General features: G+C 49.7%; 13 protein-coding genes across 13 annotated transcripts; 7 read left to right on the top strand and 6 right to left on the bottom strand.

Annotated features, from left to right (window-relative positions):
* Nucleotides 1–124: 124 nt before the first annotated feature.
* Nucleotides 125–1,003, bottom strand: N7455_009904 (uncharacterized protein). Its single transcript, XM_065606323.1, has 2 exons — nucleotides 923–1,003; nucleotides 125–844 (listed from the first exon to the last, which is right to left on the bottom strand). The coding sequence occupies exons 1-2, from the start codon at nucleotides 959–961 to the stop codon at nucleotides 173–175; spliced, it is 711 nt and encodes a 236-aa protein (XP_065460286.1). The 5' UTR covers nucleotides 962–1,003; the 3' UTR covers nucleotides 125–172.
* A 415-nt stretch (nucleotides 1,004–1,418) lies between these two features.
* Nucleotides 1,419–3,303, bottom strand: N7455_009903 (putative MFS transporter; the record flags this gene model as incomplete). The annotated part of the gene is made up of 6 exons (XM_040962072.2): nucleotides 1,419–1,733; nucleotides 1,785–2,492; nucleotides 2,542–2,637; nucleotides 2,699–2,852; nucleotides 2,909–3,099; nucleotides 3,163–3,303. Coding segments are annotated over 6 exons (1,605 nt in total), but the record flags the coding sequence as incomplete, so codon positions are not given.
* Nucleotides 3,304–4,970: 1,667 nt separating this feature from the next.
* N7455_009902 (zinc-dependent alcohol dehydrogenase) lies at nucleotides 4,971–6,185 on the top strand (the record flags this gene model as incomplete). The annotated part of the gene is made up of 3 exons (XM_040962056.2): nucleotides 4,971–5,091; nucleotides 5,153–5,443; nucleotides 5,494–6,185. 3 exons carry the CDS (start codon nucleotides 4,971–4,973, stop codon nucleotides 6,183–6,185), a joined length of 1,104 nt encoding a protein of 367 aa, XP_040807480.2.
* Nucleotides 6,186–6,843: 658 nt separating this feature from the next.
* N7455_009901 (uncharacterized protein) lies at nucleotides 6,844–8,136 on the top strand (the record flags this gene model as incomplete). The annotated part of the gene is made up of 1 exon (XM_040962078.2): nucleotides 6,844–8,136. The coding sequence occupies one exon, from the start codon at nucleotides 6,844–6,846 to the stop codon at nucleotides 8,134–8,136; it is 1,293 nt and encodes a 430-aa protein (XP_040807495.2).
* A 609-nt stretch (nucleotides 8,137–8,745) lies between these two features.
* Nucleotides 8,746–10,247, bottom strand: N7455_009900 (acyl-CoA dehydrogenase family protein; the record flags this gene model as incomplete). Its single annotated transcript, XM_040962060.2, has 4 exons — nucleotides 8,746–8,879; nucleotides 8,934–9,541; nucleotides 9,596–9,846; nucleotides 9,915–10,247. 4 exons carry the CDS (start codon nucleotides 10,245–10,247, stop codon nucleotides 8,746–8,748), a joined length of 1,326 nt encoding a protein of 441 aa, XP_040807496.2.
* A 1,630-nt stretch (nucleotides 10,248–11,877) lies between these two features.
* N7455_009899 (sulfite reductase subunit alpha) lies at nucleotides 11,878–15,018 on the top strand (the record flags this gene model as incomplete). The annotated part of the gene is made up of 1 exon (XM_040962242.2): nucleotides 11,878–15,018. One exon carries the CDS (start codon nucleotides 11,878–11,880, stop codon nucleotides 15,016–15,018), a length of 3,141 nt encoding a protein of 1,046 aa, XP_040807311.2.
* Nucleotides 15,019–15,364: 346 nt separating this feature from the next.
* N7455_009898 (tRNA methyltransferase TRM7) lies at nucleotides 15,365–16,666 on the bottom strand (the record flags this gene model as incomplete). Its single annotated transcript, XM_040962248.2, has 1 exon — nucleotides 15,365–16,666. One exon carries the CDS (start codon nucleotides 16,664–16,666, stop codon nucleotides 15,365–15,367), a length of 1,302 nt encoding a protein of 433 aa, XP_040807319.2.
* Nucleotides 16,667–16,846: 180 nt separating this feature from the next.
* Nucleotides 16,847–19,310, top strand: mak5 (ATP-dependent RNA helicase MAK5; the record flags this gene model as incomplete). Its single annotated transcript, XM_040962247.2, has 3 exons — nucleotides 16,847–17,116; nucleotides 17,183–18,376; nucleotides 18,432–19,310. Exons 1-3 carry the CDS (start codon nucleotides 16,877–16,879, stop codon nucleotides 19,308–19,310), a joined length of 2,313 nt encoding a protein of 770 aa, XP_040807308.2. The 5' UTR covers nucleotides 16,847–16,876.
* A 363-nt stretch (nucleotides 19,311–19,673) lies between these two features.
* On the top strand, nucleotides 19,674–21,167 carry N7455_009896 (URC4/urg3 family protein; the record flags this gene model as incomplete). Its single annotated transcript, XM_040962241.2, has 4 exons — nucleotides 19,674–19,829; nucleotides 19,901–20,228; nucleotides 20,285–20,458; nucleotides 20,539–21,167. 4 exons carry the CDS (start codon nucleotides 19,674–19,676, stop codon nucleotides 21,165–21,167), a joined length of 1,287 nt encoding a protein of 428 aa, XP_040807316.2.
* Nucleotides 21,168–21,784: 617 nt separating this feature from the next.
* On the top strand, nucleotides 21,785–22,042 carry N7455_009895 (uncharacterized protein; the record flags this gene model as incomplete). The annotated part of the gene is made up of 1 exon (XM_065606322.1): nucleotides 21,785–22,042. The coding sequence occupies one exon, from the start codon at nucleotides 21,785–21,787 to the stop codon at nucleotides 22,040–22,042; it is 258 nt and encodes an 85-aa protein (XP_065460285.1).
* Nucleotides 22,043–22,173: 131 nt separating this feature from the next.
* Nucleotides 22,174–23,193, bottom strand: N7455_009894 (uncharacterized protein; the record flags this gene model as incomplete). The annotated part of the gene is made up of 1 exon (XM_040962243.2): nucleotides 22,174–23,193. One exon carries the CDS (start codon nucleotides 23,191–23,193, stop codon nucleotides 22,174–22,176), a length of 1,020 nt encoding a protein of 339 aa, XP_040807310.2.
* Nucleotides 23,194–23,911: 718 nt separating this feature from the next.
* On the top strand, nucleotides 23,912–24,844 carry N7455_009893 (PaaI family thioesterase; the record flags this gene model as incomplete). Its single annotated transcript, XM_040962237.2, has 2 exons — nucleotides 23,912–24,760; nucleotides 24,818–24,844. The coding sequence occupies 2 exons, from the start codon at nucleotides 23,912–23,914 to the stop codon at nucleotides 24,842–24,844; spliced, it is 876 nt and encodes a 291-aa protein (XP_040807304.1).
* A 131-nt stretch (nucleotides 24,845–24,975) lies between these two features.
* N7455_009892 (uncharacterized protein) lies at nucleotides 24,976–25,850 on the bottom strand (the record flags this gene model as incomplete). The annotated part of the gene is made up of 4 exons (XM_040962254.2): nucleotides 24,976–25,095; nucleotides 25,170–25,628; nucleotides 25,695–25,736; nucleotides 25,797–25,850. 4 exons carry the CDS (start codon nucleotides 25,848–25,850, stop codon nucleotides 24,976–24,978), a joined length of 675 nt encoding a protein of 224 aa, XP_040807321.2.
* Nucleotides 25,851–25,867: the final 17 nt, after the last annotated feature.

Here is a 25,867-nt window from a genome sequence, read left to right as displayed (position 1 = left end):
TAGTATCACGGGCGATAAATGATAATGTTATGTAGGGAGTTCAGCATTTCCAAAATACATGTCATATTGAGTTTCAATTAATGCTATCAAGCAGTATGTCCATAGCCGCGTAACGTCATAAATCCCGAAACATAAGAAGTAGAACATAGCTTATTTTGACGCACCAAGGCGCTCAAGACGACGTTTCCTTGCCGTATATGATAATATCACTGCCAAACAAGGTCCAAACCTTCTCACTGCCCTCAGGAACATCTCCTTCTAGAGCCTTGAGACCAGCATTGACAGCAGCTTTGCCAATAACATCCGCCTCCTGGGCCCACCCATCTTTCAGACTGGAGTGCAGCTTGCCAGCCCAGTTCGCAATGAACCGAATCCCAGCCTCGAGTGGCCGGCTTTCCTCACGAGTACCAGCAATCATCCCAGGACGCAGGATAACCATGCGCTCAAAGCCGAGCTTTTTGATATCCTCCTCGATTTCACCCTTCATGCGGGAGTAGGCAATGTTGGAATCCTTGTTGGCACCGGTAGAGGAGATCAGCACGTAGACCTTGGTGCCAGCTTCGTGCGCGGCCTTGGCCAACTCGACGTTCAGCCCATGCTCGATTTTGTATTGATTGTCGAACCCGCCTGCAGCTGCTTTTGTGGTTCCGAAGGCGGAAAAGAAGATGCTGGGGGTCGGGGATAGGGAGGAGAGCTGGCTTGCCCAGGTGGCGGTATCGCCGGAGACAAAGTTGGTGAGTTTGGCTGGGGGTGTGTCGCCAGTGACTGGCGGCGTGCGGCGGGAGATGGTGTCGACGCGGGTTACAGCGGGGTTGGCAATAAGGCTGGTGAGGATATGGGAGCCCTGTTGGTTATGCGACTTAGCTCAAGTTCTTCGGCATTTTGTAAATTAAGGAGCTTTGTTTGCGGGATGTGCACTTACCACCATACCTGTACCACCAATTAATGCGACATTCGCCATGTCTGTGTACAGGGAGTTGTAATTAGAGTAGATGTCTGTTGTCTTTATACAGCATAAGATATCAGAAGGGGAGCGCAGGAGGAGCTCTGGAGAAATCCGTATAGGCGCCAGTGCCTTTCGTCATCCCGAGGCTGAGCTAAACTACATTGGGTAAGCTTGACTTGGGCTATCAACACAACACTTGCATAATAATTTTGTGCATAGCCAGTCTACGAGGGAACATAGTTAATAATGTGTCCTATATAATTTCTGGCAATTTCTCAATCTTTAAAATATCAAATGCCACCATGAGAAGATGATATAGATAATACTACCTACATATATATGTGGGGATGTTTCGAATAACCAATATATATCTCGTCAGTTATGTCTCATCTACAGGATTCGGCACGAATATAATAGTGTTAGACAATGTAGCTCGGTCTAACTTCAATCAACTAGCCGCAAAGGCGCTAGCTTATAGCTTGTGTACAGAGGACTTAGCGGTCCACCCTCTGAATTTCTTCCCGTAAAAGTAGAAAGGGATCGCAAAAAGACACCACATCGTGCACAAACACATATTCATCATAATGGGCTTAATAAATCCACTTTCCTCGACCCATTTAGTGATGAAATTGCTGAAGCCATATCCCCACAAGTTCTTATTCACAGTGATAGACACAAAAATTGAGCCTGCAACAGGCTTATAGCTGTCAACGGCGTAAGTACTGGCGATGGCTGGTAGAACTGCAACCTGGATACCAGCTGCAGTATACCCAATAATCACAATTGCCTGCAATAGTCAGATCAATTCTCGCAAGTATTAGAAACATAAAGGACTTACCCGCCAATCCCATTTATATTCATATCCAAACGCAACAACAAAATTGCCAATGATCATAATCACAACATAGACTGCCATGGCCGGTAGACGCATTTCTGGCTCTCGAACGCCATTGTTTTTGCGAGTGGCTCTCATGGAAATCCAATCCGAGAAAGGACCATTAGTTGCTAGCCCAATAAAGGCTCCAATCAAAATGGCGAAGTTGAAAAACCCGATGGTCTGGCTATCAAAGTTATATGGTGGTTTTGTGAAGGCTTGGCTTTGCGTGAGATTAAGTGTCAAGAAACAACTTGACGTCCAGGACACAACAAAGGCAGAAAACATAACGATAGGGAATGTCAACATCTTCCAGGGAATCCAGAAGCTGTTAAGGACAGATTTGAAGGTAACACCATCTACCTGCCATAGCTTGAATTGCTGCTTCGAAGGACCACCACGGTGCAGATATGGATCCTGGCCAGAAGGGGCTTCCACTTGGATATTCTCATGCTGTGATACTTCGGCCAACTTCTCAGGATCTGACTCAATCGTTTTCTGGTCTGTACTCAGTGCCCCATGTGCCTCATTAGGGTGAACACGGTGCCATTTAGTTTCGGGGAGGAGGAAGATCTGCAGGATGAGCACGAGGCCTAGGAGGCCCACGTTCAGCCAAAAGAAACTGTGCCAGCCGACGTGTTCAGCCATTGAGCCTGCTAGAATAGGGCCGACCTATGTAATGTCAATCAATGACCTCCTAGAGGTGGGTGAGTCTCCTTACTATCATCGAACCAAAGTACGCTGTGAAATACAAGGTGTTATAGGCGCCACGATCGTGGAGGAATATAATATCTGCAGTAATCTCGGGTTGAGAAGTCTAGGGTAAATGGTTAACTCTACAACAACCAAGCAGCGAGTTCTCAGGAACTGTGACAAACCTCTGCGGGACCAGCACCAAATCCATTAAGCACACAAGCGCCTATATAACTGCCGTAACTGGTTGCTACTGCACGCCAGATATTGCTAACGAGACAGATAAGGGTTGAAAATATCAGGACAGGTCGTCGACCGTAGCATGTTTGAAGGGGAATCCTGCACCGCTAGTTGTGAGTGATTTCATTTCTTGCAGTTAGTGGATGGAAGTTTACCAGAAGAAATTGCTAAATCCTAGCACCAAAATGCAGATTCCTGTAAATTGCACAACGCCGGGGAGATCAGAGTCGAATGATTCCATTAGTTGTGGAAACATAGGTGCCAATGCCAGAGGTCCCAAGCCCTGACTGAATGACGTCGCCGTGGTAATGGCCATCACGCTCATCTTCCAAAACGGGCTCCAGTTCTATTTAGCGTAGTGTTAGATCCAACTTTCTTCTGATATAATTCCCTTGAAGATGAAACCTACCAGGGGATCATGAGGATCCTGCGAAGGTTGGGGTACCAGAACCCGGCTGGACTTCGCCGAGGACTTCACGAAATGATGTGTGCCCACATCAGCCATGATCTCCGTGCCCGGATAGATGGTTGTTCCCAGCTCCTCCTCAATTCTAGAATAAGAGTAAGATAATTAGCACAGACAGATTTCCACAGGTGATAGGCATTCTTACTGATGGAGAGCCTAGAGAGGACTACCTGTTAGTTTGCCAACTGTCATGGCGCCCACACCGAGGAGCACTCACGCCTTCATTATAGTTCATCTCCATGGTGGATCAATTCGTCCTTCCGGGTACGTTACTAACAAAAGGCTTGTTAATGCAAGATTGAATGTTTAGCGATCAGCCCAAGTCTTTATTGAATTGACTGGATCTGCACCACTCAAGCCAGAATCCCATCAGTTTATGTTTTAACGCGGCTGGCATGACTTTGTATGTGCGGAATTCCGCCGGAGGTGCCAACCAAGCATTTAATAGGGGATTGGTGCATTGTAGATCAGCTTCGGTGCAATCATGTACGTTCTCCACATGTGCATCTTGGGGCAACGCGTCCAAAGGGCATTTAGCCGAAAAGAGTAACCACTCAAAGGGCTTATAAGACAGAATTAGGGCTTACGGCTGCTCTGCCAGGATTATAATGCGGGGACTAAGTTCTGGGGTGCCCCCACTCGACTGCGGATTATCCCCACACTCCTCGGTTACGGCCTGCTACGTATTTAGGTGTCCCTTCTGGCTTTGTACACTTGTACTTGCCACCCTACGCCATTAAATATATCTGCGGAACTTGGCTACTGGCGGAATTGGGGAGATATCGATAGAGGGCACCTTTGCTTAAGCAGCCTTTTAGTGAAGTCGTCATCTTGAAAGGCTTGTTTGAGGTTCTGCTATGTGAACTATACCTAGATAATCTACAAATATTAAACGTTCTTGTACGGAGTACCCCATGGAAAATAAAGAACAGTGCCTCGATAGTTATACATATCCCCCAAATGATATCCAACCCTTATCATCAAAGGTTGCTATGCGAGGGTCCACCACCTATATGAATTAGATCACATCTAAACTTGGTCTTCGAGATGTCAATCTAAAAGGAGTAGCAACATATCCAGGATGTTATACGCCAAAAAGCGAAAAGGGGCTGCTCTCAACGGAAGTATTCCGCCTCTCCAATCCAGCCCTGGAGGTTGCATCTTGTAATTCAACAAATGTTATTCACTTATGATAAAACCAAGGCTACATGGTGTACAATGTCCTTTTCAATTTATTGTACAGATGCATATCTGGTGTATAAATCAATCTGGCGATGGTCATAGCAAGAGTGCTTGAAGTATAATGTACTGGGCTTGAAATACTGAAATATTTTCCCTCATACTTCAACATACACGAATGAGCGTAATTCTGAGGAAAGCACTAAGATTGTAGAGTCTCACGTTAATTAGAGGAAACGGAAGACTGGCGTATAATTTCTAGTATGAGGCTTCATACACGTAGCTCTTTGGCTTTCTAATCCACAGCTTAAGCTTGTTCGGATATAAACGGAAATACGGGAGAAACACACCCCTGACATGTCTCCGAGGAGGGAAAACAAGGTAAAATGAAAGCCAAGCCAATGGAAATCCGCAGTAACAAAATGTATCGCAGCGCAGCGGTCGGTTTCCGCAACTGGTTGCCTCGGTGTCTGATCCACCATTCGACGCAGTTCTTATACCACACTAGAGCATGAATTCCAAATGGGATTAAAAGTATTTTCTCTCGCTCTCTTACACCAGTACACGTTAAAATGAGTCCCAAGTCCGAGACTCTGCAGTTTGATATCCCAGCTCTATGCAAAGCCGGTGTTGTCGTTAATGAGGGGCCCGATTTTCGGGTTGAGGTGCAGATGGTACCTGTCCCTGAGCCTGGTGAGTATTTATATACTAATCGGCATCTTCTATGGCCAAATTGCTAAGAGTGTTTTACCAGGGCCCGATGATATCTTAATTCGGCTCAATTTCACCGGCCTCTGCTCGTCCGATATCCATATGATGAAAGGGGATCTCGGTGTGCCACCGATGTCCACATTCGGCGTACGATCTCCAGGCCACGAAGGCGCCGGTATCGTTGTCAAGGCTGGTGCGAATGTTAAGAACTTCAAGCTGGGTGATAGGGCAGGCATCAAGCCGATCACTGATACTTGCGGATCTTGCGCGATGTGCTGGGATGATAAAGAAACATATTGCAAGACGGCTATTCACACTGGTTTGATGACACCTGGTAAGTTAAATCACTCCTTTTTCGCTAAAATGATTCTGATAGATCTCTAGGTACATACCAACAATACATTGTTTCCCCCGCGCGATACGCATCGCCTATTCCAGACGGCGTCTCCGATGAAGTCGCCGCACCGATTATGTGTAGCGCAAGCACGATGTACCGTTCACTCGTTGAATCCAATCTTCGCGCCGGATCCTGGGTGGTCTTCCCAGGTGGAGGAGGTGGCGTGGGTATTCAGGGTGTACAACTCGCTAAAGCTATGGGAATGCGACCTGTCGTCGTTGACACAGGCGACTCTAAGCGCGAATTATCCCTCAGAATGGGAGCAGAGGCTTTTATCGATTTCAAAGAGACTGAGGATGCCGTGAAATCCGTGATCGAAACCGCCGACGGAGTAGGAGTCCACGGTGTTTTCGTCACTGCACCTGCAGCATACAAAAATGCCGTCTCTTATGTTGGCCAACGGATTGGGGCAGTTGTTATGTGTATTGGAATGCCTCCTGCTGGTTCGACGATTCTAGGGGCCGATCCCTGTGAGTTTGTCTTCAAGAACCTTAGCATTAAGGGGTCTTTAGTGGGCACTCGGAGTGATACTGCTGCCGCATTGGACTATGCGAAGCGGGGTATGCTGCAGCAAGTCTCCGAGGTTTATCCTATCAATCGGTTGCCCGAAGGAGTTGAGAAGTTGCGAAAGGGGCAGGTGGCAGGACGGATTATAGTTAATTTCAACTGGGAGGAGTAAATGAAGCAGATGCTTGAGGTGTTGCAATGTTTCAAAGGCCGTTATTTTGTGCTGCCCGACTGGATTCTCCAGGGAGCTTTCTAAGCTTTCAATCATCAGTTAGACCGCAACTACCGTCTGAGGAGTACAATGTTTAGTGTTGAGTTGTATGTAGCATCAGAATCATGGTATACCCAATCAGTCATAGAATTTCCGAAATCGACAGTTTTCAAGGTCCAGTATATTCTCCCTAGAATGGAATAATTGCTATTTTGAAGTGGGATGTTCCTTATATACAAGGTTCTTCGAGTTTTCTATCCCAAGGTTGAGTGTGGAGGTTAGACTTGTATGATTGATAGTCACGTCAATACATGTACCTGAGGAATATGATCAGACATCGCCATGCTATGCTTTAACACATCCACTGAACCAGTATAAATCCAGGGTCAAACATTATAGGGCACCAAACGCGATGCGCAGATTCCAACAAACGGTTAATCAATGGTTAATAAAGTGAAGTCTACGAGTAAGTCATAGTAGGCTGGTCATCTCCGGAAACTTTAAGAGTCAAACATGGGTTAACTAAATTGATGACCATTACATCTTGCTCTCCGAGTTACTTATATGCTAATATTATCACTCTTGTCGTGTGTGGATGGAGTTGCAATTTCATTTCAAGATGTCTCTTGACGCCTTGCCCTTCGAGGTAATCTGCCTTGTTGCATCATACCTGCCAAACAGAGATAAACTCTCACTTCTGCAATGCAATCGTGTACTTCATGACACCGTGATTGATGTCCTTTACAAACAAGACGAACGTACTACATGTGATGCGCTGCCATGGCTGTTAGAAAGGGGGTTTGAACGAGGGACCCAACACCTAATATCGCGCAGCAACCTAGACGTAAACATTTCAGTATGCCACCGGACCAACTTGATCAACACACCCTTACTCATTGCCATTGGGTTCGGTCGTCCGAATATGGTGGAGCTCCTTCTGCGCAATGGAGCTCAAGCCAATCTCGGAACAGATATATCGGCCTTGGGATATGCTGCGACTCTGGGATACTACGACATGACAAGTTTACTCCTCCAGCATGGCGCCCATGTAGACCTTGTGGGCGTAATGTGCGGGCGTTCTCCTCTTGGATGTGCTCTTGAATTTGGCACCCCATTCCGAGAAGGCCGAGAAGACAGCCCATACTCGTGGTTCAGGCAGGCACTCTATGGTGATTTGTCAAAACTCAAAGAAGAGAGCGAGTTTGTCGCTGTGATCCAGTTGCTGCTGGCGAACGGGGCAGATCTTCATTTCCAGTCGGATGAAAACTTGTCTACTGCCCTGCACAGGATTCCCAAGGGCCCATGGAAATCGCCAGAGACATTGTTCAGTCTGTTTCTTGATTCTGGTGCTGATTTAAACGCACAAGATTCGAAAGGAGACACTCCCCTTCATGTTGCCTTCTCCCAAGACGCATTCTTGGGCGATATGAAAGCCCAAAAGAAATTTGTAACATTGCTCTTGAGCTCTGGTGCCGATGTTAACATAAAGAACCGGCGTGGAGAGACACCACTAGGTATCAGCGTTGAGAACCCAGGCATCTTGGAACTTCTCATAAAACCAGTGGCGAGCACTCGTTGGCGTGGAAAAAGCGGAGACGAAATTATTTGGAAGCTTTTAAAAACATCGTGGCAAAAGCAAAAGCAAGGTTCAAAGCAATATGTGATCAATACCATCTTGATAGAGCTGCTCTTGGAGCACGGGGCTTGTGCAGATCAAATCATTGATAGGGAATGTCCACTGAACTTACCCGCGGCAGCGAGATACCCAGTGCTGAAAGATTTGAGGAGCAAGAGGGAAATGGCTCACCCAAAGGAGTCATCTCGGGCCCTGAGAAATAGGGGGTCTACGAGTAAAGTCACAAAATACAAGAAGCCCACGAGAACACGACCCCGAAAGAAAGCGACAAAATAGGCACAAAAAGATCACGAAGCCCACGAAGTTTATGAGAAAACCGCACCCAAAGATTCCTTGGAAGGCTTGAATCAAAGCTGGGCTACGTGGGTAATATCACCGAGGGATTGTGCATGGGTATGGAACTCCAATTTTGACGGCATCCTTGGAGATCACTTATCTTGTCGGGATGGAAAGGGTTCATTGCTACCTAGGTAGTTGCTATTAGATTATGGCAGAATTGCTCCAAATATCAGTGAAGACAATCTAGCTTTCAAATGCAAAAGCCATGATGCCGTACAAGTTTTTATGACCAGTGAAGTTGATCTCAAGCTCAAGGGAGTACCATATGATGTATATTGATTTCACGGACTTCTACGGGCCAAGACGAGTGCCAATTTCGACTGTGTTCTGACGCGCTACCAGGTGTGGTACTCCACTAACGGAGAGTCCAATCCCTAAGACTGCTTAGCTTTTTAAGTTTGGTATGATTATGTTCAGTTGCATTAACACAAACCCTGATAGAAGGCAATACTATACTGTGTATTGACACGAATGGAAGTTCGAGTATATTAACCAAAAAGCCGGACCAATGGCACCCAAAAATCCAAAGTTGTGATTATAACCAAATCAAATTTTGGCATTCTGTGAGAGCTTCTTCTCTTCAGCCTGATAGAGCTTGACCAATTGACGCACAGACAGATCAAGAAGCACGTCTTCCGAGCCACCCGGAATACGGGCACCAGGAACATCGCGAAGAATAGCTAGAGGCGCTGTTAGCTTGTTCCAAACACATACTGAGAATCCAGCGAACATACCTTCGACCAGTTCACCCTGACCAGTTTTGGTAAATCCACTTCCTCCAAACAACAACACCGCTGTTTGGGCACACTCGTTCAGAACCATAGCGGACTTCGCTTTAGCCAATGCCGTTAGGCCACCAAGTTGACGATCACCTTCCTCTTTGCTAAGATGGACCAGTTGGTACAAGATTTGCTCAACCCACGCCCACATAGATTCAAGCTCGGCTCCTGCCTTAGCTAACCGATGGCGGACCACGGGTTGGTCCATGAGCGTCTTTCCGAAAGCCTCGCGCTTGAGACAGTACGAGAAAGCCGCAGACAGGGCCACACGAGCCTGGCGAGTGACTCCAACGGCAATAACAAGTCGCTCGTGGTTGAAGTTAGTCATGATAATCCGCATGCCGTCGCCTTCTTTGCCAATGATGTTCGATACAGGAACCTTGACGTCATCGAGCTCAATGTATGTGGTCCCGCCTGTGATTTGACCCGAGACTTTGAGTCGGCGCATTGTAACACCGGGGTGGCCCTTCAATGGCACAACCAAAACGGAAAGACCCGCGGCTCCTGGTCCACCGGTTCGCACGGCCATGGTGGTATAGTCCGACCAGATACCATTGGTGATCCTGGGTATTGGTGTCAGCTCACAGCTTTATTAGTACCGCAGAGTTGCCTCTTACCATTTCTTGGATCCGTTTAGAATGTAGTGTTGACCATCAGTGCTCTTGACAGCAGTTGTGGTGATATTCGCGACATCACTACCGGCCTCAGGCTCCGTGATGGCAATACAGCCTCGCTTCTTACCTGTAAGCAGGTCGGGCAAGAACCGCTCTTGTAACTCAGCGCTACCAAATTTGTAGATTGGTGCAATTCCAAAAGCGAATCCGGCGGTTAGAGATGCACCGGGGCCACTGAGACCAGAACGGGAAAGCTATTTGCAAGGCATCGGTCAATTATCCTGCAATTCAAAACCATAATCAGATGTTTTTTCTAGCATACCTCATCACAGTAAATGCCAGTGTAGATGTAGTCCCAGTCTTCAACCTTGACACCCAGGATATCGTTGATTCCCAGCCGTTTCAGCCAATCCACAGGTAATGGGGCTGGCATGTTGGGCAGTAGCATATTATGCTTGCAGAATGTGTGGAATACATGCTCGGGGACTGTTCCCTCGCGTTCCCACTCCAGTGCATGCTGAATCAAGTTCTCTGTTGCAAATTTACGACACGCTTGTTGGAAACGGCGGTGGGCAGGGGTAATGTAGGGAGAAGGGAGGCCACGAAGGTAAGGCGGCTCTGAGAACGGGATGGGATTTGGAGAGTTGTACGCCATAATGGAAGAGTCGATAAAGATATATACTATCAGGAAACTTATGCGGGGCTATGCATTAGACCCCGAGAGTGTTTATGTATCAAGATGATTACCTAGGTAGTCTATGAGGGGATGGGATGGGTTCTCCGCATTCCGGGGTAAAGTGGGCGACCGAGGCTCGGGTGACTTGTGCAGATGCATGCCCGTTCACAAGCGTGCACAAGCATGTAAGTCACGTGCGCTTCGTTGTAGTTCATACATCGCTACGAATAGGTTTACATATCACATAACCTTTAGTAGGGTAGGCAGAAACTGCTGCCTATATTACCACCTAACTATAGTGGTACTGAGACCCTATGGAACCTATTTTATATAGAGAGCCTTCCAAGGTTATAGTTCAGGTATCCTTGGTTATATATAAACAAGTCCTCTACACGGTTTATGCTTTTTACCACCTTATATAAATCTAAAAATACCATTTAAAATCATTTGGAAAGAACAAGTAAAAACACATTGTAATAGGAAATATCTCAATATCTCACATTTATCCATAGCCACTGCAATTCGGAATTACCAGTTCCTCAAGGGCAAAGCAGCCCTCGGGAAGGCCGAGACACGAAAGCGCAAGCTGCTTTTACAACGCTACTTTCAATCTAAAGTCAACGACCAGTTCCACTCCCATTACTGCTCCTTTCACGACGCAGAGCAAGGAGTCGATCCGTTGCGAAAGGCCCTAATGCGGTATATGCCTTCATTTCTTGCATTTTCTAATGAAGAAAAGATGTCCCGACCGAGGGAATATAGCGAGAGGAAAGCACCGCGACAAGTGTCGGTAGCTGTGGATCGATTGACGCGGTTCATTGTCGCCATCACTGGGGGCATCTTCCTGGTGGTACCCATGATAATTATGACTTTACACCAGTCAAAGACTAAGAGCCTGATTACAGTCTCGGTCTGTATTTTTTTTTTTTGCGCTAATTATGGCTCTTGGCGTGCGGGTGTCGAATGCGGAGACGTTGGTCTCTACTGCCACATATGCTGCGGTCTTGATGGTATTCCTTGGGGTGAACAACTGAACAATCGTAGTGCACGAAACTACGGAAATCACGGGAAAAGGTGGGCTCCAAGGATTCGTGAAGCCAAGCAGCTTGTTTGATTTCACCTGAGCGTTCTGGATGCGGCTAATATAAATTAGAGGATCACCTGTCAAACCAGAACTACCTATATATATGCCTAAGTAGGCAGTTTGGCTATCCTCACCAAGCAAATCATGTCAAAAAGATCTCCACAATGCGCTAGCAATTGTTTGTAGAGCAGCTGAAAGTGGATTGCTGATTAATCTTGACAAGCCGTCCACGGGTGAAGGCGGTAAAAAGCATAAACTGCCAGGGACTGGAGGTGTACCTGGGCCCCCCCGGGCCGTACGCCACGCTGAGTAATGCTCCGACAGCGGACTGGATCCGCCACATTTTGAAAAATCTTATCGCCCGATAACAAGCACGCAATTGCCACTAACCGCTTTGGGCAAGTTACCTGGGGTTTTTCTCTATAACCAAGCCATGTAGAGGGGACATTCTCTTTCTCCCCACCTTCTTCTTTGTTTTTGATCTTTAACAGATATCGGTTTTATATCCGGTATCAAGAAGAAGTCATGGGTTCATCAGTTCCAACCCTGTCGGCCTTGAATGGCCCGACCTATGTTACAGCCCAGACGCTCATCCAGCAAGTTGCATACTTGCTGAGTGATAAGATCTTCTCCTACTCGCCGGAGACTTTCGATCTTGATGCTGCTCTTAAGGAATGGACCTCCAAGGGTGAGACTAATGCCAATGGCGAGTCTCCCTCTGTCAAGACTCTGGAAACCCGCCAGGGTGCCGGTAACATGGCCCTTGGCTACCTCTTCTCCCAGGACTTTGATCTGAAGAAGCGCCACATCCCCCAGGGTATTGTTGCTTCTTCAGCAACCCTCCCTTATATGCGCGCCGCATTGGAGCAACTCTCTCTGCTCTACTCCGTCGCTAGCCCAGTGGCTGCACACGTCGCCGCCGTAGACTACGCCGGTGAGGATGGCCTTGTCTCCGACTATGCCTCCGCTCTCTCTCTGGCCGAGGACCTCGGTCTTGGTCTGGTTTCCAGTGGTTCCGCCCACGAGTCCCAGCACATGGCTCTCTTCACCACATTGCTGTCCTCTGTCCTCCCCTCGATCCACATCTATGATGGCGTTCGTGTTGGTCGTGATACAACCCGCGTCATTGATGTTCTCGACAAGGACGGTCTGACTCGCACTTATGAGACCGTCCGCAAGTCTCTCGACGAGTCCCGCAACCGTCACCTCGATGCGCAAGGCAAGGTTCTGGATCTACTGAAGACCCTGAACGGCGAGCTCGGAACCGACTACGGTGCCTTCGAGTACCACGGTCACTCTGAGCCCACCTCTGTCCTGATTGCCTTCGGCACTGTCGAGGCTACTCTGACTGCCCAGATCGCACGCTCTCTCGCCAAGGATGGTGCCCGTGTCGGTGTTGTGAATGTCCGCGTCTACCGCCCCTTCATCGAGGAGGAGTTCCTGCGTGTTCTTCCCCAGTCCACCAAGACTGTCGCCGTTCTTGGACAGGTCGCCTCTGAGCAGGCTGTCCAGGAAGAGGGTGTCCACTCTGCTCTCTATGAGGATGTTCTTGCTTCTTTGACTTTCGTCACTGGCCGTGAACACAACCCGGCTTGTGTTGAGATCAAGTACCCCCGCTCCCAGCGTTGGGATCTCATCTCCACCGCTGCTGCATTCCAGCGCGTGTACGACCAGCCTATTCTCACCGTCGACGGTGAAACCAACGCTTCCCTGCAGTTGCTGGATCCTGCTTCCGTGCAGGAGTACACTTTCTGGGATGTTGACACCTCCGTTACCGAGGCTGCCGCTCAGACTTTGAGCCAGGCTCTTGGTGCCGACTCGGCCAGCAACGTCACCCTCAGCCAGACTCACGACAACCTCGTCCAGGGTGGTGCCATCCGTGTTGACATCCGCAAGAGCGCTAAGATTGTTGACGCACCTTACGCGGTCACTGCTGCTGAGGTCTCTTACATTGGAAACATCTCGCTGCTGAACGATGTTGATGTTCTGGCCTCTGTCAAGGATAACGCCAAGGTCATTGTGAATGCCCCTGGTATCAAGGATGAGGATTTGGAGAAGAAGCTTCCTGCTGCCTTCAAGCAGGCTGTCGCCCAGCGTGGCATCTCCGTCTTCGTCGTCGACTCATCTGCTATTGAGGACTCGTCTCTGGACGCTCTTGTCCTTCAGGCTTCTTTTGTGCGTGTCGCTCTGCCTGCCCAGGAGGCTCTGGCAACCAAGAAGCTGTCCGCGATCACCGGCAATGCCGAGCCCCTGGACAATGTTACCAAGGATCTCGAGAAGCTGCTCCGCCAGATCGAGGTTCCCGAGTCCTGGAAGGAGCCCGAGGGCGTTAGCGAGGCCGTTCAGCTCCCCAAAGACATCATCGCCAACAGCTTTGTTTCCTTTGACAAGGACGAGTCCGAGCCCCCCACTCTTCTCAAGGACTGGGAGACTGCCGCTCGTGGCCTTGCGTTCAAGGAGGCGTATGGCACCAGAGATGCCCTTCGCCCTGACCTTGCTCACAAGACTTTCACTGTCCACGTCAAGGAGAACCGACGTCTCACCCCTACCACCTATGATCGTAACATCTTCCACATCGAGTTCGACCTTGGTGAGACTGGCCTGAAGTACGACATTGGCGAGGCCCTCGGTATCCACGCCGAGAACGACCCTGAGGAAATCCAGAAGTTCATCGAGTTCTACGGCTTGGACGCTGACGCCATTGTCGAGGTTCCCAGCCGCGAGGACCCTGCTGTTTTGGAGAACCGCACCGTCTACCAGGCTCTGGTCCAGAACGTCGACATCTTCGGTCGCCCTCCCAAGCGCTTCTACGAGGCCCTTGCCGAGTTTGCCTCCGACGAGAAGGAGAAGGCTAACTTGCTCATCCTGGGTGGTCCCGACGGTGCCACCGAGTTCAAGCGTCGCGCCGAGGTTGACACCGTCACCTTCGCCGACATCCTGCTCGAGTACCCCTCCGCTCACCCCGACTTCCACGAGATCGTCCGCATCATCGGTCCCCTCAAGCGCCGTGAGTACTCGATCGCCTCGTGCCAGAAGGTGACCCCTAACTCGGTCGCTCTGATGATTGTCGCCGTGAACTGGGTCGACCCCAACGGTCGCGACCGTTTCGGTCTGGCCACCCGCTTCCTGAGCCGCCTACAAGCCGGTTCCGCCATCACCGTCAGCGTCAAGTCCAGTGTCATGAAGCTGCCCCCCAAGTCCACCCAGCCTCTTATCATGGCCGGTCTCGGTACTGGTCTCGCACCTTTCCGTGCCTTCGTCCAGCACCGCGCCCTCGAGAAGGCTCAGGGCAAGGAGATCGGCGCTGTCTTGCTGTACATGGGCTCCCGTCACCAGCGCGAGGAGTACTGCTACGGCGAGGAATGGGAGGCTTACCAGGAGGCTGGTGTTATCACCCTCCTTGGCGCTGCTTTCTCTCGTGATCAGCCTGAGAAAATTTACATCCAGGACCGTATGCGTCAGACTCTGCCCGAGATCATCCAGGCTTACATTCGTGAGGAGGGTGCTTTCTACCTGTGCGGTCCCACTTGGCCCGTGCCCGATGTCACGGCTGTTCTGGAGGAGGCTATTGCCACCGAAGCCAAGAACAACGGCAAGAAGGTTGAAACTCGCAAGGAGATTGAGAAGTTGAAGGATGAGGAGCGCTACGTTTTGGAGGTCTACTAGACTTTTTTTTTGCTTCGTTTCCGCATGGCATGATTGTACGATTGGCATGTTTTTGCTTTTTATTCCCCCTTGTATTTAGATCCTGATATAGGCTAGCGCACTAGCCCTGAAAGATTTCAAAAATGCATTTAGAATTTCACGATCCCCACTCGTATATCTACTAAATTTAGATCCCTTGGTGGTAAAATATATATATATATATAATTCAACGGAATGTATTTGGGCATCTGCTTCGAAGACAATGCCTTCCTAGCATGACCCTCAAAAATGCTATGTCGTGTCTAGGTCGTCTATACATACAACTTTTTCTTGAAACTCATGCAACGTAACAATCAAATGTGACCGTCTATCTGTGCCCGTGCTTGGTCTTTCCATATGCACCACCCTTTTCCTTCCTCAACTCCAATGCCCGACGATACGGCGGTGCAGTGGGTGGCTGAATAGGATCCAGATTAACATAATCCGGAGGTAGGGTGTATGTCGCATCGGAATCCCAAGCAGAAAGATCACCACAAGCAATGAACGCCGGAATCCACCGGTTCTCAACAGCGAACTTGTTGGACAGTTTCTGGGGTTGGGGTTGGGGTTGGTCTTGTGATGTTGTGGTTTGAAGGTGGCGGACTTCAGTGGAGTGATTGGGCGCAGGGCTGCTAATTTCGGCGGGTTGCGCCACGGTATTTCGGGCCTGTGTGTCCTGGTCGATTTCCTCGCGGACTTCCATACCCACATTGCCATCTTCTGACACGGTCACTGGAGCTGCGGCACCGCCGAAGAGTGGATTTTTCAATGCGGCCATACCGACCACCCCGCTGTCACTAACGGGTGGAATGAAGCCTTCGCAGACCACGAATGCCTCTAAGGAACTAGCGCGGCTACTGCGCGGCTTCGCGACGCTGACGCGCTCAAAGACGGTCCGCAGTTGCGCATAGAGAATGTCGACATCTCGGCCGCGGAAGATCTTAGCGACGAACTTGCCGCCCGGTCGAAGCACACCCATAGCAAGGTTTAGGGCTGCGTAGAGGAGTTGTGATTGAATATAAATATCTAAGTCGTGCAGACCTGTTACATCCGGGGCACCGTCGGAGATAACAAGATCGACGGGGTGAGGTTGTCTGATAGCCGCTGTGACTGATGATGGAGCGTCGGAGGGGGTGGATGGTTGTTCGTATGCTTCTGGGTCCAGAGCGCGCAAAAGGAGAGGAATCGTAGAGGGGTGTGTGATATCAGCTTTAAGGGTGGTGATACCTTCGAGCGGTGCCATGGGTTGCAGATCGATGGATACGATCTTGACATTCTTCCGGGGCTTTAATTCAGAGCTTGGAGAAGCCTCATCGCAGTCCATTTTATCATCATCGGTTGTCGTTGTCTCTGCGGCCTCCAATCCCTGTTGTTCTTTTCGCTTTTTCTCGAGCCATGCCCGCCGCCCGAAGCTTTCGCCCTTGATCAAGACACGGCTGAGTACTTGACTCCAACTTCCAGGCGCAGCGCACAAATCCACGACTCTCGTCACATTGTCCGGGTTCTCGTGCTCGAATAGGTCGAATCGCTCGTCGATCTGGATAAGCTTGAAGGCGGAACGGGCGCGCCAATTTTGCTCCTTGGCAAGACGGTAATAAGCATCGCGCTTGTCCTTGGATGATTTGCCCATCTTGAAAACAGGCTGCTCAGGCGCAATTGGCAGTCCTAGTTTGTCAAAGTGGGTTAATTTTACGGCGAACGTGGGGAACGAAAAGATAAGATTCCAAAGGCGGACTAAAATTTCTGCCGCTTTTTTTCTTTGCGAATCTTCCCCGACGGCGTACTTGGAACACTTGTCTACCGGAACAAACTGTAATACTCAAGAATTACTCAGTTCACAATGGGTCAAAAGCGAGCACGCGACCCCAAAGCCCAGGTGGCTGAGGCAAACAAGCGCAAGAAGGCCGTCAAGTCTGACGCAGCTTCAAGCGACAATCATGTCTCTGTCGGAGTTGAGGATCTCAACTGGAAGGAAGTTGCTATGCCAGATCGAATGGAGGATGCAGAGGGTTTCTTCGGACTGGAAGAGATTGAAGGTGTTGATATCATAAAACAGAGCGACGGAGGAGTTCATTTCAAGGTATGAGGCTGCATGTGTTGATCAATCATGTTGACTAAATGCTAATATATATGGTTGGATGGGTAGGCCAAGTCTGGCAAGCCAACGCAATCGATTATCAAACCCCCGTCTGAAGATGACGGAGAGGAATGGGGTGGTTTTAGCGACGAAGACTCGTCCAAAAAGTCTCCTGCCACCGAGAAGACTCCCGCTGCAACCGAAGTGAAGGAAGATAAGAAGTCGAAGAAGGACAAGAAGAAGGAGCAAAATAAAGCCAAGAAAGAAGAGCAGAAGTCCAAGGAGCAAAAACCCAAGCAAAAGCCCAAGGAATCCAAACCTGCTCAGAACCAGAACATCAAGGCCGGGCTCTCTTTCGCGGCTCTCGATGATGTCGAAGAGGACGACGGCGTGGACGTGTCGGCTTGGGATGGGCTTAATCTTTCTCCCGAGACCTTTACGGCTCTTTCCAAAATGAAGTTCAGCTCCCCATCGGCCATTCAGAAAGCCAGTATTCCTGCCATTCTCGATGGGCACGATGTTGTTGGAAAGGCTTCAACAGGTTCCGGTAAAACATTGGCATTCGGTATTCCCATTATCGAACATTACTTGGACAAGAGAGGGAAACAGGGGGAACAGTCCGCCGAGTCTGAAAAGAACAAAACCCCGATTGCATTGATTCTATCTCCTACTCGAGAGCTGGCGCATCAGCTTGGAAAGCATATCGGAGAGCTTATTGCCAATTCCCCGGATACAAACGCACGCATCGCCCTTATCACCGGTGGTATGTCTATTCAGAAGCAGCAGAGACAACTTGCCACAGCGGATATCGTCGTTGGAACTCCCGGCCGAGTGTGGGAGATTCTAAGCACAGGAACGGGTTTGATCCGCAAAATGCAGAAAATCCAGTTCCTGGTCGTCGACGAGGCAGACAGACTGCTGAGTGAAGGTCATTTCAAGGAAGTGGAAGATATACTTAATGCACTAGACAAACATCAAGCCGGAGATATTGCAGACGCGGAGCAGGAAGAAGAAGAGGAGGCGCCATCCCACAGGCAGACTCTTGTCTTCTCGGCCACATTCCACAAGGATCTCCAACAAAAGCTAGCAGGCAAAAGCCGCTGGTCAGGTGATGATATGTTGGACAACAAAGCATCTATGGAGTACCTTCTCAAGAAATTGAATTTCCGTGAAGAGAAGCCCAAGTTCATCGATGTGAACCCAGAGTCACAGATGGCCATCGGACTCAAGGAAGGAATCGTCGAATGCCCTGCTATGGAAAAGGTAAGACACTTTCTTTTTGAACCACTCGAATACCAATGCTAATTCAAATGATTAGGACCTTTATCTCTACTCAGTTCTTCTCTACTATCCCAAGAACCGCACACTTGTGTTCGCAAACTCCATTTCCGCCGTCCGCCGCATCACTCAGCTTCTGCAAGCCCTTCAACTTCCTGTCTTTGCACTCCACTCAAACATGGCCCAGAAAGCTCGACTCCGTTCCATCGAACGTTTCTCATCCCCTACTGCCAACCCAAGCTCAATCCTTGTCGCCACCGACGTCGCCGCTCGTGGTTTGGATATCAAGGGCATTAACTGTGTCATCCACTACCACGTTCCCCGCACAGCAGACGCCTACGTTCACCGATCCGGTCGTACTGCTCGTGCCGGTGAGTCCGGAAAGAGTATCCTCATCTGTGCTCCCGACGAGGTTGTCGGTGTTGCCCGTCTCGCTGGCAAGATTCATGCCAAGAAGGCGAAGAAGGCCGATGGCGCTGACGGACCTAGCAAGAAGGTTCCTCTCGAGTCTCTCGACATTGATCGCCGAGTGGTTTCTCGCCTCCGCCCCCGCATGGCTCTCGCCAAGCGAATTACCGACTCCACTATCGCCAAGGAGAAGGTCAACACCGAGGACAACTGGCTCCGCGCCGCGGCTGATGATCTCGGTGTTGAATACGACAGTGACGAGTTCGATCAGTCTAAGGGTAGAGGCCGTGGTCGTGGTGGTGGCCGCGAGAGACGCGACAAGGAGGCCAGTGAAACGAGCAAGAGCGAAATGGCCGGGCTTCGTGCGGAGCTCAAGCAACACCTTTCCCAGCGAGTGAACATCGGTGTCAGTGAGAAGTATCTTACGGCCGGTCGCATTGACATTGATGCTCTTCTTCGTGGTGAGGGTAACGATGCGTTCCTGGGCCACCTTGACCCTTTGACGTTCTAATTTTGAATTTACTGAAGCATTGGGGTTATAAAAATCATAGTGTCGCTATTAGTCTATACCAAAATTACTTTGCATATCTTCTTGATTCCTAAATCTTTCCAAAGTGCACAGCCCAACGTTATCGGACTTCTCCGATATCAGACAGATAACATATCAGTGACAAAGAATACCCCAACACCTGAGCAGGATAGTCGATGCTCATTCAAGAGACTTTGCCTAATGGTAACTAGTTTACTCGGCATATATGCAGCTATTTACATAAGTGCATATCTTCCCCCGCCTTCCTAGCTCCGAGTAATAAAACGCCCTTTTCTTGACCTCCCGAGGCCCTCCAGAGTCACCTCAACCATTCTCTCAATCAACATGGATCCCCAAATTGAAGAACTATTAGGCCTAGAAGCCGTCCGTACAAGAGCTCATGCAGTCCTCAAATTAGCCGAACAGGGTCGTCTGAATCATTTCAACTACCACGCTGAACGCATGGAAGATGCCACCGACTACGTACTTAAACTGATCCAGGTAGGGCTAGCACATTTCCAAAGCGAACACCTACAGTTCCAAGCATAAAAAAGGCTCACCCTCTATAATAGCGCGACTTCGGCCCTGACAAATATCACCTAATTCCGCCCCATGGACGCTGGCAGCATTTCGAAGTCGGCGGGGTTCCCCGCATAACCACTCTCCTAGCTCAATGGGATGAGGAGAAATGTGACACCACCGAAAAGACCCGCAGATTGATAGATCTTTTCTTCGTCTCTGTCCTTTTGGATGCTGGCGCCGGAGACTTTTGGAAATTCAATGAGTCACAAAGCGGTCTGTCGCTCAATCGAAGCGAAGGTATTGCGGTGGCGGCCCTGCATATGTTCCTAAACGGCGACTTTGCTGGCAAGGATTCGTCGGTGAAACACACCGCCAATGGTAAGCGTTTGCTCATGCATGCGATGTGATGTTTAATGTTAGCTGACTCGTGTTAGGTGATGCATTGCGCAATATCAATGTAGACATCCTATCCCGTGGACTCCAGGTCGACGATGCCAACCCCATGATCGGAGTAGCTGCACGTGCAGATATCCTCCGCAAGCTCGGCGAGTCTTTGGTGAATTTGAAAGATATATTTGGTCCCACTGGCCGTCCTGGTAATCTTGTTGGTAAGTTCATATCGCCTATGAAGTCTAGTTAGTCCTAGACCTTTTGATCAAAATAACTAAACAGATCTCAAAACATCCAGACTACCTCATTGCCAAGTCGAATGATAGCGGAAAGCTCGATTACAAGGATCTTTGGAACGTTCTACAGCGCCTCCTGATCCCCATCTGGCCATCTGATCGTACTCACATTAATGGACAGCCCATCGGCGATGCATGGCCCCTGCGAGCACTTTCCCAGCAGCCTGGATCGGAGTCGAAACCCTACTCCAACATCCAGCCGTTCCATAAGCTGACCCAATGGCTAGCGTACTCATTGATGGTGCCGTTCTCTCGTTTGCTCTCAGTCTCATGGTCTAATACCGAGCTGGGGACTGGCTTGCCGGAGTACCGCAACGGAGGAATGCTTGTCGACATGGGAGTTCTAGAATTGAAGCCCGAGTCACTGCAGCGAGGGTTGAGTCTTTCCGGTGGTAGCTTGCCTTCGTTCGGTGCGGGCGATGACGAGATTGTGGAATGGCGAGCGATGACTGTTGCGCTCCTCGATGTGCTGCATACGAAGATTCTCGCTCGCTTGGATGGTGTCCAATTGTCTCTACCTCAGGTGTTGGAGGCGGGCTCTTGGAAAGCGGGTCGGGAGCTTGCAGCTGCTAAACGTCCGGAGACAAAGTGTAGTCCTATCTTGAACTTTGGTGATGGAACCTTGTTCTAGAAGCCGTGCTGTCAGTATCAAATGCATCGGTAGCCTTTTCCAATAAATCTGTTCAATTATTTGGCTTTTCCACAACCCGGCATATATTGTAGATTCGATAAAATATGGCTCCGACTTCGTCAGGTTATACTGTAGACCAGCCTCGAAGGCTGATCTGCTTGCCGTGAGATCATGGAAGCCGGAGCCGCTGAAGCCGCATTCCATTTGCGCATATCAGCCAGCTTTGGGTTAGTTCTTGCGGGCGTATATAAATTGATTTAGGGCATTCGGATTCCAAAAGTTTTGACTTCAAAGCTGGCCTTTGCGCGCGCGTCGGATCGTATTGTATTGTCGTATTGTCGTATTGCGACGTACAAACGTCCAACTCCAACGATGGCTTCCAACTCTGCTTTGCTCTTCATGCTTTCGAACAGCATCAGGCTTGTGAGTCACTTCCAGTCTTCATATACCTCTCCGGCGTAAAGGGTGTCAACTGGGGGAGTTGAAATGAAAATGATATTCACCACTGGTCATCTCAACTCAAAAACAAACACGCTCAACACAAAAAGAAAAGATACTCAACACAACGGGACCCAGCAATGAGCAGCTGCTCCTGGCCTGAGTGACAACTACACTGGATGAACCCAGTGTATTGCCACCCTCCAGGCCGGAATCAAACAGCAAACGGCCCATGCGGGTCCAAATCATACATCGTCGGCCGCACCCCGGCCGACTCAAAGAAGCATTCCCCCCACTCTCCTCCCCTCCTCCCCCTCCTCCCTCCCCGTTATGATAGCATTTGTGCCCCACCATGCTTAAGGTCAGCCATGGTGGGGCACGGCAAGGCTGAGGAAGCCGATGAGGAAGCCACCGCCGCTCTCCTCACCGGCACCTAATGAGAAGAAAATGAGTTAGCAATGAAGTCGATGTGAGTCCGAAGCAATAATAGAATGAAGTGAAGCTGACTGAAGTCCAGGAGAAAAGGGAATGTAAAACATACCTTGCATTGAAGTAAGCATTTGATTGCCTACGCCTCGTCCAGGTAGGCGTCCTCATCGCCGTCGCTGGAGTCGTCAGCCCCATCCTCCTCCTCGTTGCCCTCCTCCAAGATGGCGTCCAATGCGGCCTCCAAGGCCGAGATGGGCTCATTGGGGGCTTCATCCTCCTCCTCCTCCTCCTCCTCCTCCTCCTCCTCCTCCTCATCTTCCTCCTCATCATCATCCTCTTCATTTCCCTCCTCATCCTCCCCGTCGGTCTCGTCCTCGGGAGGACGGTAGAGGGGGTTGAAGTCGGTTGGGCGGGGAGCCCGCCATTCGTGGCCGTTGCCGTGGCCATTAGTTAATCCCCCATTGGGGGTCAGCGGGCCGTCAACGGTGGCGGCGGCACGGAAAGGGTTGTTGGTCTGGGAGGGCATGCCCCAGCCAGAGACGAAAGGGTTGTTGCTCTGGGTGCCATTGGTCAGACCAGAAGCAAAAGGATTATTGGTCTGGGGGGGATTGGCCCAGCCAGGATGGAAAGGGTTGGCGGCGGTCTGGGTGGTGCTGTTCACTCCAGAACCGAAAGGGTTGTTGACGGCCTGGGGGATGGTCCCCACACCACGACCGAAAGGGTTGGCAACGTTCCGGGTGCCATTGGTCAAAGCAGAACGGAACGGATTGTTGGCGGCCTGGGGGATGGTCCCCGCACCATGACCGAAAGGGTTCACAACGGTCTGGGTGGTATTGGCCAAGCCAGAGCGGAACGGGTTGGTGACGGTCTGGGTGGTGTTACCAGCACCAGGACCGAAAGGGTTGTTCATACCAGAGCCCAATGGGTTGGCGATGGCCTGGGTGCTGCCAGATCCGAACAGGTTGTGAACAACCTGGGTGCTGCTAGCCATGCCAGACCCGAACAGGTTGGTGGCAACCTGGGCACCGCTAGCCATGCCAGAACCAAACGGGTTGTTGGCAGTCTGGGGGGCCTTAGGTGTACCAGGGCCAGGGCTGGTGGAAGTCTCAGAGGCAGAGTCCTCACCAGAAGAAGAAGAGAGGTTGGTTTCATCCGCCATCTTGAAAGATACAATGAGAAATAACGTGATTTGAAGCCAATAAGATAGAACAGATGATGCTCAAGCTGGATGGCAAAGGTTTCAAGACTAGGAGCGAGAAGAAGAGAAGATGAGACTGAGTTATGTTCCCATGAGAACACAACAGTGAACACGGCGCTGCATGGTCACCCCCAACGAGGAAGGACCCCCCGTTCAGGAACATCAGACTATACTAATACGCTATACTACGCCATTCGATCTTCAGGTGTTCAGCCCTTCAGCTCTACAGCTCTCCGTCGAGGAATGTTGAACTATGAAGTTATATTGATATAGATCTACGGCATCTTATAGTTCTCGGCATCCCGAACTATATGTCTTGGCATTCCGGTCCGATCATCGGCTGTTCCAAGGTCTTGAGCCCCACTGTTGGGTCCAACAGGAGAAAAATCGGCTTTAAAAAAAAAGCAGAAACAAGACTAATCCAGATAGTGGCGGGTCTTTTGTTTAAATCGCCGGACAATCTTCTTACATTCATCGTCATCGCAAAAAAGTCGGAGTGTGGTATACTTCATATATCAAGTCCAAACTATCAACAGTACGAAGCCGATCGACAAACTCAACAAGATCCGAGTGATCTGAGCTTGTTCTCCAGTATGTACAGAATACCCGGTCGGAAATAAAACAAGCCCCTCTAACATGCATGAACTAGAATCAATACGGCTTCATACATACTTCCAGAATGTCAACCATTTCACAAACAGCGCGTCGGTTCTTCCGATCGCAAAACCTTTCAACATTCAGAATATACTCGCCCGCAGCGCCTATCGCGCGTCTTCACCAACAAGGGCCAACACGGTCGGCAGTGGTTCACAACCAAGCCCTCCCTAGCCAAACAGAAGCACCCCAGTTCCTTTCTCAAACCCAGTCACAATCAAAGCCCGTGACTCAATCACCACACCATGAATCTACAACCCTCGACGCCCTTGTTTCCCAAATCCCTCTCGTTCAAACCCTCCGCGAAACACGCAGCACCTACAAGGAAACCCGTCCCCATCTCGCAATCCCACCACCCATCAGACAGCACCACTTCGTGGGTGGCAGCTTAGCTGGTCCAGGCAAGCTTGCCTTCGCACCATACATGTGGCTATCGACCGGCAAAACCGAAGGACAGACCGAGAACGCCGACCGAGCCAGCAGTGTTGTATCGGTATTCCACATCGGTCAGGATCTCTGTGGTCACCCGGGCTTTGTCCATGGTGGTCTGCTTACTGTTCTCTTTGATGAGGTGTTTGCGCGCTGTGCCTCTGCAGTTCTTCCCAGCGGGCTGGGTATGACGGCTAATCTTAATGTGGATTTCCGGAAACCCGCTCTTCCTGACCGCATGTATGTGCTGCGCACGAAGACGGTTAAGGTTGAGGGGAGGAAGGCTTGGGTTGAGGGTCGGATGACTTATCTTCCTTTGACTTTGCCACTTTCTGTGGACTCGAATGGCGTCGTTTCAGATGCTAGTCTGCTAAAGGAGGATAATGAAGGTGCGGTTATGGTTGCTGAAGCCAAGGCTTTGTTTATTGAGCCTAAATTTGCGGATGTGAGTTATCCCCTTGTTCTATCTGCTTGATGTGCATTTTACTAACGGGTTTCACAGTCTATGGTGAAGATTTATGCGAACTAGAGTGTCTGTGTGAAGAGTTGGTTATGCCCTTGCGTTATATAGAGTTATAGAGTATAGATTCATAGAGTTTACGATTGATAGATAGATAGATAGAATGATAGATTTACTAATTCTCCCATGATTCTCAAGAGCTATTGACTATCTATAAAATCAAACACGATCCTCCCACATATATATTGTCCCTTGGTCGTCATGACCACCACTCGACGAGAGAAGTATCGCGAGTCCCCGAACATCTCAAACCCCCAAATCTGCAGCCCAAGTAGTCAGTTAGTCTCTGAAATCCAAATACAACCCAACAATAAACAATAAACAAAATACTCACCTGTTCAGCCGTCCATCCAGACTTAACATTCCTCTCAAAAGTATGTACCCAAAGCCCAGGACCCTCTTCCGACATCCCACTCCAATCTTCAACTATAAAACCCTCCGATTTTCTCCCTTCCGCCTCAGTTTCCCCTCGCAAGTATTTCTTCATCTCCGCATTGGCATTGTCCGTCCGAAGCTCAAATCCAGGCCGTACAATTCCATGCGCATCAATGACACCGTGCACGAATTCACTCTGTGCTTGGACCTTCCCGAAGAAGTAGTCTTCGTGGTCTGACATTTTCCAATCCAAGACGCGCTCTTCTTTAGTTGCGGCCAGGCCTGCCGTGGCTGTTTGGTTGAAGTCGATGTTTGTTGATGGTTGGCTTGTTTCCGAGATCTGTGTTTGGTATTGGGTGATTTGGATGTATATTGTTGCTAATCCGAATGCTTTGCGGATTAACCAGGGTACTTTTTGCTATGGATAACATGGGATGATTAGCTTGGTAGTTTTAGCCGGAGAAATTGGGGAGATCATTTGAACCAGTTTCAGGATAGGGTCTGCCTCGCTGGTTAGGTCTTTGTTCTGTAGACGGTGATATGGTTAGAATCTAGTATTTTCGAAGGGAAGATAGTATATGATCACCAGGACCCAATGGCCAGTGAGGAATTCGATGGTAATCTCTCGAGGAGCAGCCATAGTTAGTATAGGGATGG

This window comes from Penicillium solitum (assembly GCF_028829755.1).
Source record: "Penicillium solitum strain IBT 25940 chromosome Unknown utg000008l_segment0_segment0, whole genome shotgun sequence".
NCBI lineage: Eukaryota > Fungi > Ascomycota > Eurotiomycetes > Eurotiales > Aspergillaceae > Penicillium > Penicillium solitum.
This window is presented reverse-complemented; position numbering and strand designations above follow the sequence as displayed.

Coding starts and splice junctions, on each gene's coding strand:
- N7455_009904 (XM_065606323.1), bottom strand. CDS start 961: ATGGCGAATGTCGCATTAATTGGTGGTACAGGTATGGTG. Junction 845..922: donor TTGGTGGTACAGGTATGGTG/GTAAGTGCACAT, acceptor CATAACCAACAG/GGCTCCCATATCCTCACCAG.